This window comes from Musa acuminata, chromosome BXJ1-8 (genome assembly GCF_036884655.1).
Source record: "Musa acuminata AAA Group cultivar baxijiao chromosome BXJ1-8, Cavendish_Baxijiao_AAA, whole genome shotgun sequence".
Classification (NCBI taxonomy): Eukaryota; Viridiplantae; Streptophyta; class Magnoliopsida; order Zingiberales; family Musaceae; genus Musa; species Musa acuminata.
Window position 1 is genome coordinate 4,353,028 of NC_088334.1, and position 15,646 is coordinate 4,368,673.

At 41.0% G+C, this 15,646-nt stretch overlaps 2 protein-coding genes across 4 annotated transcripts; both read right to left on the reverse strand.

The window, feature by feature from the left end:
- Positions 1 to 168: 168 nt before the first annotated feature.
- LOC103993712 (probable polygalacturonase) lies at positions 169 to 6,006 on the reverse strand. The gene is made up of 6 exons (XM_065078181.1): positions 5,251 to 6,006; positions 3,650 to 3,967; positions 3,206 to 3,326; positions 2,822 to 2,996; positions 2,637 to 2,707; positions 169 to 1,131 (listed from the first exon to the last, which is right to left on the reverse strand). Exons 1-6 carry the CDS (start codon positions 5,266 to 5,268, stop codon positions 464 to 466), a joined length of 1,371 nt encoding a protein of 456 aa, XP_064934253.1. The 5' UTR covers positions 5,269 to 6,006; the 3' UTR covers positions 169 to 463.
- Positions 6,007 to 7,950: 1,944 nt separating this feature from the next.
- On the reverse strand, positions 7,951 to 15,613 carry LOC135587140 (INCREASED PETAL GROWTH ANISOTROPY 1-like protein 1). 3 transcript variants are annotated; one of them, XM_065078178.1, is made up of 8 exons: positions 14,494 to 15,613; positions 11,801 to 14,387; positions 11,022 to 11,450; positions 10,771 to 10,902; positions 9,694 to 9,875; positions 9,477 to 9,588; positions 8,989 to 9,132; positions 7,951 to 8,603 (listed from the first exon to the last, which is right to left on the reverse strand). In XM_065078178.1, the coding sequence occupies exons 2-8, from the start codon at positions 12,338 to 12,340 to the stop codon at positions 8,520 to 8,522; spliced, it is 1,623 nt and encodes a 540-aa protein (XP_064934250.1). In that variant the 5' UTR covers positions 12,341 to 14,387; positions 14,494 to 15,613; the 3' UTR covers positions 7,951 to 8,519. The 3 variants fall into 3 exon arrangements, with proteins under 3 accessions (XP_064934250.1, XP_064934252.1, XP_064934251.1); XM_065078180.1 differs by having other exon boundaries at positions 11,801 to 12,371; positions 13,354 to 15,613; XM_065078179.1 differs by having other exon boundaries at positions 11,801 to 12,371; positions 13,064 to 15,613.
- Positions 15,614 to 15,646: the final 33 nt, after the last annotated feature.

A 15,646-nucleotide genomic window follows, 5' to 3' on the forward strand; every position in this document is an offset into this window, starting at 1 on the left:
TGTCAAGATAATAAATAACTCTGGCAAAAATTGGAATTTGTTTTCTTTGTTTCTTTCGGAAATATCAATTGCAATTGGAATGGAAACATCACTCAAATCCAACCACAACAGACATATTCCAAGCCTCACTTTTCAAGATTTTACTCGGACAAAAAAGAAAAGAAAAGAAAAGAAAAGAAAAGAAAAGCAATCACAATGAAAAAAAGGACACCAATTTACATCACTCATTCACTCGAATTCTATAGCAAGGATGGAGGCAAGAGCAGCATGCTCTCTGGAAAGGAAGACTTCATGCTCTTTGCAACTTATTATGACAAGAAAAGAAAGCAATACCAGTCTCAGCTGGAAGTTAAACACAATATGTCAACAGATAAACAAAATAAGCGCATGTATCGGAGTTATTTCTACTTGTATGCATTGCCTGAACAAGGTTAGCGTGATGCCAGATCTCCCAACACACTTCTCAGGCAGCTTGGACCAGATTGCAGCAGTCGAAATGGTTAGCAGTATAGCAAACTGATGATTGGTAGGGGTTTCTGAGTGATTCACATAATTCTGGAGTGACTAGGTTCGAAAAGCCTTCGATGTAGGAACACTTCCATGGATGCTTTGAAGTCACATTAAGGTGGACATTGGACAAGCAAATGCTGTTGAAGTTATCCCCCTTGATTCCCTCTAATGTGCCAGCATGCTTGATAACTGTTCCCGAAACATCTTCGATGGTGATCATGTCTATAACTGGAAGTGCATTTGGATCGTAGTTCTCGTCTGGATGCTCACCATACCGTCCCGTTATCCCGATCGCTGTCTTGACATTGGTCATGATGACATTCGAGATGTGTATGTGCCGAACATACCCACCGCGTCCTGGGGACGTTTTTATCCTGATGCCATACAATGAGTTGAAGAGACAGATGTCCTCTGCCCGCACATTTGATATGCCGCCAGACATCTCGCTTCCTAAGGCAATGCCTGCACCTGAATTGGCCTCGCCAACAATGTGCCGGATGCTGATGTTGGAGCTTGGTCGAGCAAAGGAGATGCCATATTCATCCCATCCACTTTTGATAACTATGAGATCGTCACCGGTGCTGATGTAACAATCTTCGATGCAGACATTGTCAGATGAATCTGGATTTATTTGGACAGCTATTAATGAAACATGGCACATGGACAGATTATTAATCAGATTAAAGAAAACAAGTCAAATATATGAAATCAAGAAAATCATATGCGTATAATACATAGAATACCGCCATGGTTTTCTCATTTTAGTAGTCAACCTTGCAATAGATCTTGATGTCTATCTGAAAGCGATATTAATGATTTACAGAAAAAGCAACACTATAGAATAGCAATACTGATGAATCTAAGAATATAAATTTAGCTACTGCTTTACTAGACATCTAAAACTCACGTCTACATTTGAAAATTTGCAAAAGCCCAAAACACAGAAGTCTTTCAACAATCCTTCATACTGCAATTACAAAGCTACTTTCTCAGCAGTCCATCCTTGCTGAGAAAAACTGATTGACAACAAGGTATATTTGCAAGCTCATCCACTGATGATAATATGTTAGCAGGAAACTTATATTTGCGGTATTTGTGATAGAAGCTCAAAGAAGCACTTGGATATTGAGGATCAATAAATTAAGCTATATTGCAGGAATGAATGCACAAGCTGGTCATTAAGGTTCCACGAACGCAATGATTTAAGGCATATCGACTTCATACATGGAGCATAGTTAATGGAGCTGATGATGCATTTGAATCATTCACCTTGTTTCTGAACTCTAGAGACAATTACTTGGTTCATAGCTAATTCCTTATCATAAGTGTGCTTTGTCATGCCTGTTGCTTATAAAGATTACTATGAACATGACTTGTGGGACTGGCTAAACTTGATTTGATTTAGCTGACATTAATCAAGACCAATCCTGAGATTGGTGAAGTCCATCAGTAAAAATGTCTGATCTTTCGATAGGGTGTTGGGATCGACCACAGTCAAACTAATCTTGGGTCAATCCTGCCAACCCTTCGATCAATTGGTCCAACCAATCACTGAAGTCATTTAAACCAAGTCCAACCTATACCAGTCAAGTCCTAGTCACATCAAGAAGAACCCTATCCCATAATCTGATGAAGTTGTATGCCAATTGTATATCCTACGACTGATCCATGCCTGATCCATCCAAGCAAACCTTTTATTGGATCATATGGAATTCCATCTTCCTATTAATTTGACTATTATAGAGTGCACAAGGATAATGTTAATCTGCCGATTTCCACACTGGATTTGTTCAAACCATTTCGTTTTAAGTTTATACAGTTGATCATCATAAATTCCGAACGAGATCATAAACAGGATAGTAAATTAGGCCTTATATTAAGAGCCAGAGTTTGGAATAATGGGTCTCTTCGTATTCTATTCAGAGCCACAAATTATGAAGTTATGAAACTAGAGTATCAGCAAACTCAAAATTTGGCAACTAGATAATGTTAAACAAAAAGAAAAACCAGTTTCACCAGATAAAACTGTCAGTAATTAGGTATAAACATCTTTATCAGAACATCCCTACTTCAAGTTGATACCGAATAATGCAACCACAATTCAAGCTTTTAAATTTTCGGCTTACCGGGATCGATCCCATCTGTATTTGGTGAATCAGGTGGAGCAAGAATTGTGACATTCTGGACGAGCACTTGGCTGTTAATCCACTAAAAATCAGTTTCAAGTCTCCCCTAGCACATGAAGCTCCACTCGAGCATCAATGTAAAGAGCTAACAAGAGAAATAAATCAAAACCCTAGGAGGGACAAACCTGCAATATACAGGGTGGATGGCCCAAAACGGTGAGTTGATGAAAGTAAGATTTGAGATAACCACTCCTTTTGAGTACATCAGTTCTATGAGATGCGGTCGAGTATAGTTCAGAGTGTGGTTGTTAAACCACTCCCACCAAACACAGCCTTGGCCATCAACAGTCCCATTGCCACCTGGAGGAAGTTGATAGTAAAATCAGTATAATGATTATACAGTATACCATAGTGAGTCCTGGCCATTTGAATGCTGAAACTGGACCGCTGCAAAAGCATCCAACAGGAACTAAGAAAAGGTTGTCCTAGCATAACATTCGATAAGATGTCAATTGCTCCGTTGTGACTTAACAGATAACTACTACACAAAATTCATTTGATATATATACCTGTTATTATTACGTCTGTCAAGTTGGAACCATGTATAAGGCTTTGATGCCTTCCACCAGGTAGCTCCCTGCCTCGGCCATATGAAGGCAATGGATCAATGACTGGCCAATCAGAAGAATCCTGTATGAAAACGTCACAGATCAGCTTCCAGTTCATCACATGCAATCTTATATGGCAAAAAGAGGGTAAAATATTGCTCCGATTATGAGAGGCATGATATGGCTAAACTGAACACAGATACAACATAATTCAGACAACCTTCATCAACACGAACAAATTTTGAAGCTTGCTGTTTCGGATTCAACATCGAGGAGACAGCTGCTACAAAAGCCTAGTAAAACAGTGGGCTTGCAAACAAAAAGCAAAGGCAGTGCGGGCGCATGACCACTAAGAATTGTAGACTCTTATGTACCCAATACTGCAAATTTGAAGCATTCACTCACCATGGATCCAATTATTACTGCATCCTTGTCCAGCGATAAAGTGAGATGGCTTATGAGACTAAAACTCCCCGTCAGCCACTTTCCAGCAGGCACAAAGAGCTGCGCCCCACCCTTATCAGCGAAAGAATGGAGATAAAAGATAGCATTCTGAAATGCTTTGGTATTTAGCGTGATGCCATCACCTACGGCACCAAACTCTGTTACACTGACACTGTGTGGTCGGTACGTGCTTGATCCCATCTCCTTGCAGTATGAGCCAGGCAAGGCAGCCCATGAGGACTCACCGATAATTGCAAGAATCGTAAGAATCTCGAGTAGCTGAGTGGAAAATACATACGTTAACATTCAGATCAATCTCAAAATCAGATCAAATTTTAACAATTAAAAGAAAAATATGTAACACACATCCTTTATAATGTGCACTTTAAGAATGAGGCCCAAGATATTTCTGTTTCTCCATGATCCGATTAGGTAAACTAGTTCTCCAGAACCCAATTGTGAGTCTCAACTTGAATTAGCAGAATCAACTAGAGGAAACCTAGAGCAATTGTCCTTTAAAATGAGATCTTACGTATTACGGAAGGTGCAATTAAGCGGTTCAATTCAAATATCGGTCTACAATCATCGCCTTTCAGAAACCAAGAAATGAAAAACCCGAGGGAGGGAGTATATTATTTTGATCTGAGATCAAGAATTATAGATGACAACGAGGGAAGATAAAATCACCTATCAGAATGTCTACTGGCATCTCGTGAGCAATTTGAGCCACACTCGTATCACAAAGAGAATTTATGTATCGATCAAATTAACAGAAGTAAATGGAAAAGAACACCAAAATGGGACCAAAGAAACAAATGGATCGATCAATAAACAGAAACAAACGTATGCAAATAATGACATTATCAAAACTCACCTGGTTTTCTACCAACTAGAACTTATACAGGTTGGTGAATCTATCAATCAAATTACTAAAACAATGTGTAGCATTAAAGGGAGGAGATAAGTTCCGCTTGAGAGCCTACCCTATATCGATCCATGAGAAAGAAGGATCAATATTGCAGCCTAGCAATCTACAAGTCCAGATAAAGATTCTTCGACGAAAAGGAATTCTATTCCTTCTGATAGAGCGTAATGGCTAAAAAACAGGATCAAAAATCATAAATCCAATATGCATCTAATATCAGAACCACGAGTTATGCACAATATCATATCATTAATAGAACAATAAATCAAATCAATTATAAGATAAGACCATTTCACCATGCAGAATACGGATCAGGAAAATTGGAACTTTCTTTTGCTTCGTTCCAGGAGTTGATGGTTGGGTTGCAGCCAACAAACAATATTGGTAAGACGACAAGAAGAAAGAAAGAAAGAACAGATTAAGAAATAAAAAGAAGTGTGTTTTTAGTCACAGATCTCTATATGTCGAACCACATTTCGGTGTTAAAATAATACTTACAGAGAAAGCACAGAGAAATGGAGCATCAGAAACTAAGATCCACTAAGAAGGAACCACATTGGTGCGCTCAACAATTGATCTGAAGACATTAAGAAAATAGGAATCCAAGAAGAAAGCGAGGAGGAAGAGAACCACGTACAGCTGCAGATCTCTTCATATGACCGGGCTCTGATCTCCCCAAAGAAGCAAAGCAAGAAGGATCTACAGAGGCCGAAGGGAAAGCACCACCAACACCCTTGAGGGACCTCCGGTCGATCTAAATGATACGATCACCATCAAGTGGAAGTGGAACCTGAAGACCAATCCCACCACCAACCTAAAGGGGGAGAAATTGCAAGAAAGAGGAGAAAAATCATGACACTGTCCTTTCTAAAGAACAAGCGGTCCTTGTCCACCACCTTTTGTCTTCAGCTGCTCCCTCCCTCTCTTCCCGGACAAACCACCCTCATGGCTCTACTGTGCCTTCCCGAGCTGCCTCAAACCCACTGCGAATTGGAGCAGACCAGGTTGGTTTTGGTGTCCCTGTGGGCAGAGAACTCCCATGAAATCACGGGAATGAAGCTAAGAGTTCTGCCCGTGCTGCTGCTTCTGCTGAGTTCTTGTAAGTTGATTGGCTACCTCACTCTTTTTAGACTGCTTTCCTCTGAAACCATACTCTCTCTCTCTCTCTCTCTCTCTCTCTCAGCCTGAGGGAGAAACATATGTCATTTCATGAAAGAATTGGCTTGGTCAGTTACAGTTTGGAAATCTGGCAAACCAAAACCCGGGGAAGAGGGCAGATTACAGCCAGCTGAGGAGCAGTGGGAAAGGGTCAGCAGTTCTACATGGCCGGTCATTGCCTCTTGGATTCCAGTGACCAGAATACCCGTGAAGACTCCCATGAAATGACCTTACAGCCCTCCCCTACCTCGCTTCTCGTGTACGGTTAACGTCTTGTCATCTTCTTGTCAAACAGTATCCCATAAAGATTGGATGAACTCTTTATGTCACAAACAATGGCTTTCAGTCAGAGTGAAGCAGTCTGATTCTTTGGATTCAATTCCACAAACTTCGTCTTGCCATCCAAAACCAAGCAAAATTTAGTATAGAATAAGATAATTAGCCGAAAGGGAATCACTTACCAACATTTGTGGAGGCAAATCTTCTGCAGAAGGACAGTAGGACTAGTTGAGTCATTCCAACTGGGACTACTTTGAGCATTAAGACCATGATGAAGTACGAGCTTAGCAATCATGTTCTCCCTCTTTATGGCTAAATTCTCAATCAAGCAAAGCTTGCACATGGTTCCAGAGCTGGACCTGTCCTGCTCGTAACTTGGAGCAGGGAGAAACTTGTTCCCACACCTCGGTCGAACTTCTTGGTGATGAGAAAAAGGAAACCATCATCACAGTGCCCTCAAAAATCCGATTCAATCCAAATTTTAATTCGATGGCATATTAACAGAATGAATGGCATGCATGAAGACGTGTTTCTTTCTTAGTGCGAGTTCAGATCCAGAATTCTTCTGCCTTCTGGTGAGCAGTCTCAGCTGACGACAAGGACAACATTTCTGCAGTGCGCTGCAGTGGCTTACCTACACTTCTCGACTGCGGCAGGGGCAGCAATAACGTGCTCTCAGTAGGCACATGTATCTGCCACCAGCTGCATCAGAGGGAGTACATAACTCGGAGAAGAATCCGTGCTTCGTGACAAGAAGAGACTTCCTTTTACACTTGGAAAATAATCACCGGGCGTTAATGAAAGATTAATGTGAGGAAACAGCTTCGGTTTCTTCTCAGTTCTAAGCGAAGGCTGGGCGTTGGGAACAGAGATTCTTAGGAGTTAAAAAAGGATTGGAAGGTCTAAAAAGGGGTTGGGGGGAGGGGGAGACAGGGATGGGAGGGAAAAGGACATGGAAATAAAAGGTGCTGCCTGCTCTTCCCTGCTGCATCACCGTAGAGTCCCCCAGCTTTGGAATCCAATGTCTAAGCAAGAATACCATAGTTTTTTTCTTGATGTATAAGAATGCCATCCTCTCAACCCTTCACCGGACAAAGACATCATCTTGTCGTTGGTAGAGAGAGAGAGAGAGAGAGAGAGAGAGAGAGAGAGAACAGTGAGCGACTGTGTGAACAGTGGGATCAATGATTTGGTTGCATTGTGGGAGCATCAGCGGGGAGGGAAGAGAGCTACCGAAAATGCTTGCCCTGTTGGGTGTGAGCTCTCTCATCAATGGCTGCCATGTGAGTGGGCGAGGGCCCGCCGGAAGCGACATGGAAATGCCAACGCCGTTGCTCTCTCCTCAGCTGCAGGGCGGGAGCTTTAATGAGGAGGAGTACCCCATGAAGGCTACCTGCCATGGACCTACGTAATTATGAGTACAGCTAACTCGTTACCTGCTGTGCTCAGGAGAGCTGTCGGACGCACTCCGCACATCACATGCCACACGTTGCCCACCTGATGAATCTTGAGCCGTCCATCAGCATCCTCTCGAGCACAGTCGGATTCTCAAATTCCTTATTCATCAAGTAATTCAATTTACTTATTCCTAATAAAAAGATAACAAAAATACTTACCAATCTTAAAGCAATTCATGGACCAGTGATGGATTCTTGGTCAATGTGTTCCTCCTCACCTTGATTCGTCATGGATGATGACTTCATGGAGCACCAGACTGCAGGAAGTCTCAGCCACAGAGAGATCAAGAACCAAAAGAACTCACTGAATTAGCCAAGTTGATTCAGCTACTAGAATCCTTTTACGAGCAGTCAATCCATTAGTTGGTGTGGATAAACAACAGACAGCATTTTGATGTGCAGGAATAATCACCTTCAAAACAGTAAAATGAGTGAGACACATCAGTAAACTTTGGTTGACTCTCCAACTTTGCTAACCAGTCAAACAGGAACACAGAATGAAAGTGAGACATGGAAACAGGGAGTTCCAAGGAAGTAACAACACACTAGTACTTTTGACACAGACACATAGACAAGAGCGCTCATGCATCTCATCCGCTGGTGGAAGATTACCACTTGGTTCAAATGTTCACGTACTTTTTGGACAAATACATGGCGAAGAGCTCACACACAAAATAACCTTTTAGTTGCAGAAAATGCAGTGCATTGCGCTGTTGTCCATCCCTTTGAAAAGCGGCTTGAAAATTGTGAAGTCGTCACACGAAAATTTACTTCTTTGGTTCGGTTGAGGTCATCAAATTCCTTGGATATTCTTCTTTCGGACACAAGCGTCTGGTGTAACTGTTGTTGATGCCCCTCGGATGCCATCATTTAAACTGGAACAGGACTAGAATTTTGTTCTGACAGAGGATCCTCAGTCCATCAGCTCCATAATGCCTCCCTCTTCACTACCAGAATTGAATTGATCTTCGATGCGCATATTATACTGGCACGGTCGTACCATGAAGTTCCTCTACTGTCCTCTACCCCGTGACTCAACCCTCTTCTTTAACTCCTCAATGGTGAACATCATTTCAGAGTCCAGTCCTCCTGCAAACTGCCAAGCAATAACCAGAACTATATCAGGTATAGTTCTTCTTAGTGTTTGAAATAGATGTCATATCCTCAGAGAAAAACTGAACTGCTTGGCAGTTTGAAATAGATGTCATATCCTCAGAGAAAAACTGAACTTTCCGGTCATGAATAAATTGTTTCCTTCATGTAATGTCTTGCCGATTTCTTCTCAAAAAATAATTGTGTGGCCATGTTTGATCTCATAAATCATGAGAATTTTACCAAGCAGGACTTGGAAAGAATCACCCTTTTGCATGGTTATAAAGAAAAATGTCTTCTTTTATTATCCTACATTGTATATATTAACCTAAACTGTGGCCTATGATTGGTGAGAATTATTCTCAGATAATTGCAGTCCAATGACTTGCCTGGTGTGCTCTGTAAGCAAAACGCACCCCCTGAAAGAGAAGTGCCTTTTGTGCCGTCTCCTTTTCTGAAGGCCGAACTGATTCAAGCTCCATTGACACTCTCCTCATGTAGACTCTTGCAAGTTGCAACGATACCTGCTTCATCTGCAACAAGTATATGTTAATTACTACCTCTTGGAAAAGGCTTCTACAGAGTTCACAGTACTACACCTCAAAAAAAAAAAAAAAAAAAAATATATATATATATATATATAGAGCAAACTTTTGAACATGAGAAGGTGATCATAGGAAGAACGAGTGATTGAGGTAATAAATGAAATTTTAGGTGTATTAACATTTTATGGTGCATCAAAGCAGCATTCTTTCTTATAACGTTGACATGTTTATTGTGCTAGTGATAATAAAACACATTTGTATTTAATCTATCGAAGCACAAGAATCATCACATGCATGCAATTATGTGAGGCCATAAGCAACTTAAAGCATACCTTGCAAACCATCCCAGATTCTAGCATCCAATCAGTTGGAATTTTGCACTCGCTATACAACAGCATACTTGCAGCCCTCAACTTAATCAATCTACCAACGCTCCGCTCCAATCTTTCATCATTAAAATGGATATAAGGAGAAATATATATTTGATAGAGAACTAAATATAGGATAGCTGAGTAGTCAGAAGAGAATGGATCATCAGATGATACTCACTTATCTAGTAAGTTTGAAATTTTTTTTAGGGTGGCCTCACATGGTAGGCAGACATCATCCTTGAAAGAAGAGACTTCAGCTTCTAACCGTTTCAGATCACGGAATTCAAAGGCAGCCTCGCGCAGGGCATCAGCTTTCTTTTCAGGCCAGTCAAAATGCTTCAGAACAGCTCTCTCATCAGCCTGCTCAGCATATAAAAGTGAAATCACATAAGCATACACAAGATGCAGCAACAAAGTATCCAAGACTCTAAGAAATAGTAAACAGTGACAAATCATAACATAAGATGTTAAGATTAATCTTCAATTAGTCACATTGCAAATAAGTCAAAAGATACAACATATTATGCTGCCATGCTGCAAACGTAAATACCTATCCAGTTTGATAGAAAGTGCCCAAACAAATGTTTGCGAGAACAACAAAATATATCCAACATATTTGAAATAGTTATCGACCTCATTAATGTCAATATAGGTGCTAACTATATTTGCATAGAGTTTCGAGTCAATGAGCTTTTTCCCACATTCATAATAATCTCGCCAAACTAACTGCTATGATCAATGAATCAATTGGATTTCAGGAAGGTAATCACCACATGAAGGCATAAAAATGTTGCTGAGTGATGTCAGCTTTTCTTGTTCACTAGAAAAAGAATTTGTTTTTTCATGACACAGTACACAGTTAGAGTCAAGGTCGGTTTATAAAAGATCGTTTCAACCTTAAAAATCCATGAAGTGCTCAAGAGATTCTTCAAATTAAGATGAAGGTCAATAAGTTGTTTTTCTCATACTTCAAGTAGAACTCTCTATAGTTTCGCAATGTTGCTGATAAGCCAACAGTGCCAATGGACAATGAAGTCCTAGGTTCATTGTTGAAACATCAAACTTTCCTTAAAGCAAGCTCAATCCCTACCAGAAGAGTGTAAAAAAAATCAACAGAGGAGTCTTCTTCATATATTCAGATAAAATAAAAAAAGTTCTTAGCAATGTATTTGCAACTCCAATGATGTCATAGACTATGCAGAAATTTATCCTTCATTCTCACTGTAACAACCATCAACTTGTACACAAGCCTTACCAAGGTGGAGAGCTCTCCATCAAGCCAATCAACAAAAGTCAAGACTTCTTCCATATTTGCGAAAGACACTGATCGCACCTTCTCTATAAGATTTTTGATGAGGTGCCGTTTTGTTTCCACATCTGCTTTGATCTATGGAAGACATTAGGCAGGCATGAAAAGAATAAATACTTTAATGTTAAAATGTCATGACAAACAGTTGTTACCAATTTTTCTCTGGAAATTTCCACAAAAAAAAAAAAAACAGTTACCGCTAATAGGTGAGCCGATCGATGTTGAAGTTCCCCAACAATGCTAAGATGTGCCTTGTTAGATTGAGGACTGGCACAACTGCCATTGTTCATGGATCCTTGCTTTCCATCTTGCTTGGTCAATGAATGATACAATTCAGCTAGTGCAGAAGCCTTATGCATTGTCACTCTTCCTTGTGCATTATGAGGTGGTGGTGGTGGTGGCGGTGGCGCCCTAGCAATAGGGGATAGGGGAGATGCCAAAGCTGGAAAATGGTTCTCGACCAAAACTTCCAACTGGACTTCTACAGCTCTGGTGATAGGATTCAGTACTGAAGACTGGTTTTTGCAATTATCATGTCTTCCAACCTCCATTTCTGCAGTATTTTCTGACTTATGAGGAACAACCTCCAATACATCTATAAATCCAGACTTTCTGACTGATTCCACCTGCAATTATTTCACATTGAGGAACATGTTAGATTTCATCCATTACAACTAAACTTGAAATGAGTATATAGATAAAGTAATTGTTCATAGTAACATAGTTTCAAACTTTTCTCCATCAGCCTTCACAACCTGATCAACTTTAAAGTGTATCAAAAAGATTAACATGTTAAACCCAACATTAACAAATATCGTTCTGTAATGGCCTCTTCTACCAACGTAAATAGATTTAGATAAAACAGCTGTAGTCCCAACCAAGCTAAGGAAATAAGAGAATTATATGACTTAGTGTGTTTTCTTCGAGCAACCACAGTGCCAAATTCGAGTGTGTGAAGATATGACCATACACATACCTGGTCATGCTTCTCTAAAGCTTTAATTTTTGATTCAGCACCAGAGAGATCTTTCTCTAGTTTTTTTTTCTGTGACTCCAATTCAACATTGAGGACTTGCAGCTTCTCTATCTGAGTTTTCAGTGCCAACACCTCAGATTGCAAGTCCCTCACCGTTCTCTCACTCTCATCAAGTCTACCCTGCAACTCTTTGATCCTTGTACTGGCTCCATCCTCAGGCCCCTTAAAGTTTGATTCCAACCTCCGCTGCAACCGAGCATGCTGCTCAACAACCTGGCTTCCATGAAGACCAGCAACCTTGGCATCCTCGTGACTCCTTTCTTTTGGAATTCTCACATCATTGACGACCGGCCTTAGCTTGTTGAATTGGATAGACTTTCTAGCTACATTGGTGCTGCTTGGCCTTGGCCTCGAGCCCGGTGAGGCTCCATTAGCTGTAACTGCTCTCGGACTATCCTTCATTCTGGAAACTCTGGCTCGACCTGCAGATGACACTGGCGAGGAGACCTTGTGATTAGCAGTGGAAAGCTCCTGCTTCATGATTCTCTCTGGTGCAAGGGCTGCTTCAAGGCTGTGATTGTTAGGCAAGAGAGTTCACCAGATCATTCTCACCATAGAGCAGAAGACGGAGAAGCAGGTAAGCATGGAGGACGATGAAAGATATGAAATTGGTCAGTGGCTCAACAGTTGACTAATAGTTGAGGTGCAGCAGTTGCTTTTGGATGCTGCACAAGCCACGGAACTAACAACTAATAACTTCAAAGCAGCTGAGATCAAGTGACCGCCAAAAAATTAGTAGTTTATGTGCACAGAGAATGTAATCAAAGGAGAAGGATTAGCTGTGGGGTTTGGGAGGTTGACATGATGCAGGAAGAAGATCAGTGTGTTTGTTTCTGTGGTAGGAAGAAAACTTAGTCTCTGTGCAACTGATAACATAACAAGTTGATATTGGCCCTGAAGTGAGAAGGTAAGCTTATTAAGGAAAGGAAAAAGACACCACAAACTACAGATTTGATAACATGAGGAAGTGTTTTAAAGAATGGGTATAATGACAAGTGCATAGCTCATACTAAATATCAGGCCAAGGAATCAGGGATGATGACACAGTCAGTTAAAAAAATGACTGCATGCTGTAAAGACTATATTCATTGATAAAAATTCCCACCAGCAGAAACATAGAAAAGATATAGAGTCTTTGGATTCCCATTCATGAAATTAAGAATAGAAAAAGGACAATTGGAACAGTCTTTTTGGACTATTTACTTTCATAATGGGATGCAGTTGATCTGGACTATGGAAACTTCCTTTAATTCCTTCCTCATGATGACCCGACAAAGCCAATGGGTAATCTCTTGCATGATTTAGGAATATAATGGAAGAACAAACAAATAATCCTGCCACCATCTAAGAAAAAGATCAATTAGAATAAAACATTACACACACCTCCTCAGCTTAAGACATATCCATATTGAGACAAAATTGAGCTAACTACCATGAGACAAGTCTAATTTAACCCTTTGTCCATCTCTTTAACACAAGTTAACTCTTTTTACCTATATTTTGGTGTGGTTGCAAACAACTACAGCATCCACCTGAAATACTTGTCATGTGTCTCTGATACATGTCCAATTCATTTTCCAGGATAAAAAACTTTGGCTGTACTACCCCAACAACTGTCTTCATCCCTGCTAAATGGAATAGCAAGAATTATAAGGCCACAACCATTAAGTTTACTCCACTTACTTCTTAATTTACTTAACCCATCTCATAACCATTTGACTTGATCTTCCACCATAATCATTAAGTTCTTCCGACTCCACTAATATTTTTATTTGATGGCCGCCCACAGAATTTTGTCAGCTACTAAACTCTATAAGAATGTAACCATTGTGTTGTAAACCAAGGAATTTCACATGGATTCAAGTTTTATATGGCAGTACCGGTCATTCACATGCTTAGCCCTTAATAAGGAACCATCGATAATATTCACATGTAATTTGCCACATGTTCTTTCTCCGACTGCTTAACTAGAACAAGAACTGCACGCAACAAAACAAGCCCACTGATCACAAAATCCAGCAACAGTCCCTTCCAAGTGCACCCATATGTACTGAGAAACACAACAAGTGGAGAAGATGCAGATCACCAGACAGCAACGCAGACCAAATTGAATGCCCACTTGATCCCTGCCAGTGGACGGAAGACACCAGTTTTGTCTGTAGCAATCCCTCAAGCATCTGTTGTGCAGGTAATCAAGCAGGAGTGTCTGCAAAATCTTGATGTGGGGTCTTGGTTCCACTGCAATCTCCTTATTTTTCTTGTGGTCTCACTGCATCCCCACGGGAAATTTGTCCCTTTGTAGATGATGACATGGCTTTCCACATGCAAAATGAAAGCTCTTTGCAATCACTTCTTACCTTCGATGGCATTCGGACCATCCAATATCCTTTACATCCTTGAATAAGAAGAGATGCTCATCAAACTAAACATCTTTTTTCTTTCTTTTTCACCGATGAATGAAGAGGCAGCGAGAATGTGATGGCAGATTGACAAGCCTCTTGTGATGCCAATAAAGAGCCTGCATTGCCTACATCACTCGTACAGTTTATGCAGCAATAAGATAAGTGTACGTTCCTCTTCTGATCTCCTCGGTTCTTTCCTCTGCAAACAGTTCACGGGAAACTAACTGGTACCTGAGTTAGCCGACGGAATTGGCGTCCGTGAAGCGAGAGAGAGAGGGAGAGAGAAAGGCTGCGGGCGAGGGCCTTGGCATGATCCGATGAAGCCGGAGAGAGCACAGATCACTCGTCGTGCCCACGAGTCCCAGCCTTTGATCCCTTCCTACCCCGGCCCAGTTAACATCATTGGAGCCCCAATCTGAGGACATACCCTTCTCTACCTAAGCCAGCCCATGAAAGGTAAGCAATTAATTAATAGTATCATATCACAAGATTATTCGTTGATGAATCGGAAGCTGCGTGATCAAATTCAACGAAATAGTACAAAAGAGACGGCTGCAGTACAGGTTGAGCTCCTTGTACTGACGCGTGCAGCCACGGGTTTGGTACTTGAAAGTAGTGGTACCATCAAATCCACGAAGAAACGGCAGTACAAGTCCACAGCCTGTGAGCGCCGCATAAATATCCATCCCTGGAAGCGGCAAAGCTCATGTCGGTTCCACAGCCGGAGCAATGGCAACCACAAAGTGAGCGCAAATGGATGCAGGGAGGGAGGGAGGCGGGCGCAAGACGGGGACGAGGTAGAGCATGGGATGGGGTCAGAAACAGAGTCGTCGTGTTGCTGCCCTTTCCATGCACTGCCTCTTCCCTGGCTCTCTTCCCCTCCCTTGCTGTTCCTCTCTTCCCATCTTACCACCTCTGTACTGTTGTCTGCCTTCTTCTGCTTCTTGTTTTCTTTCACAATGCAGGGGGGGGGGAATTGTATAGTCGATGATGAGGCATTAGAGGCAGGTAAGTAAGTTTCTTTGCAGGGCTCTAATCGATAGCAATGACAAGTGCCTCGGGAGTTCTTGCAGTCTTCCCGCACCACATCGCCCTTGCAGCAGAAGAATCTGACAATTGCAAGGAGGATGATTCATTCATTGCAAAGCTTAAACAACATGTTTCGAGGCACAAAAAATATATTTCATGTGTAACTCTTTTCTAAGTGCCACATTTATTTTTACAAGCAGAGGGTAGGAAGAAATAATGTTCTTTTCATAGACAAGAGTATAAAGCATTTATACTATTGATATGCTCAGAAAGTTCTCAATCGATTGAGTAGTATTTGGATAACATTTTCATACTCCCAAATCAAAACTTTTCCATATAAATTGGCTGATGATAG

Excerpts from the sequence above, each read along its gene's own strand:
- LOC103993712 (XM_065078181.1), bottom strand. Across the intron at positions 3,327-3,649 it reads CAGTAATAATTGGATCCATG|GATTCTTCTGATTGGCCAGT; the intron begins GTGAGTGAATGC and ends GTTTTCATACAG. Across the intron at positions 1,132-2,636 it reads TACAGATGGGATCGATCCCG|ATTCATCTGACAATGTCTGC; the intron begins GTAAGCCGAAAA and ends AAATAAATCCAG.
- LOC135587140 (XM_065078178.1), bottom strand. The coding sequence starts at position 12,340 with ATGAAGCAGGAGCTTTCCACTGCTAATCACAAGGTCTCCTCGCCAGTG. Across the intron at positions 9,876-10,770 it reads ATGGAGAGCTCTCCACCTTG|GCTGATGAGAGAGCTGTTCT; the intron begins GTAAGGCTTGTG and ends TATGCTGAGCAG. Across the intron at positions 9,133-9,476 it reads AATCTGGGATGGTTTGCAAG|ATGAAGCAGGTATCGTTGCA; the intron begins GTATGCTTTAAG and ends TACTTGTTGCAG.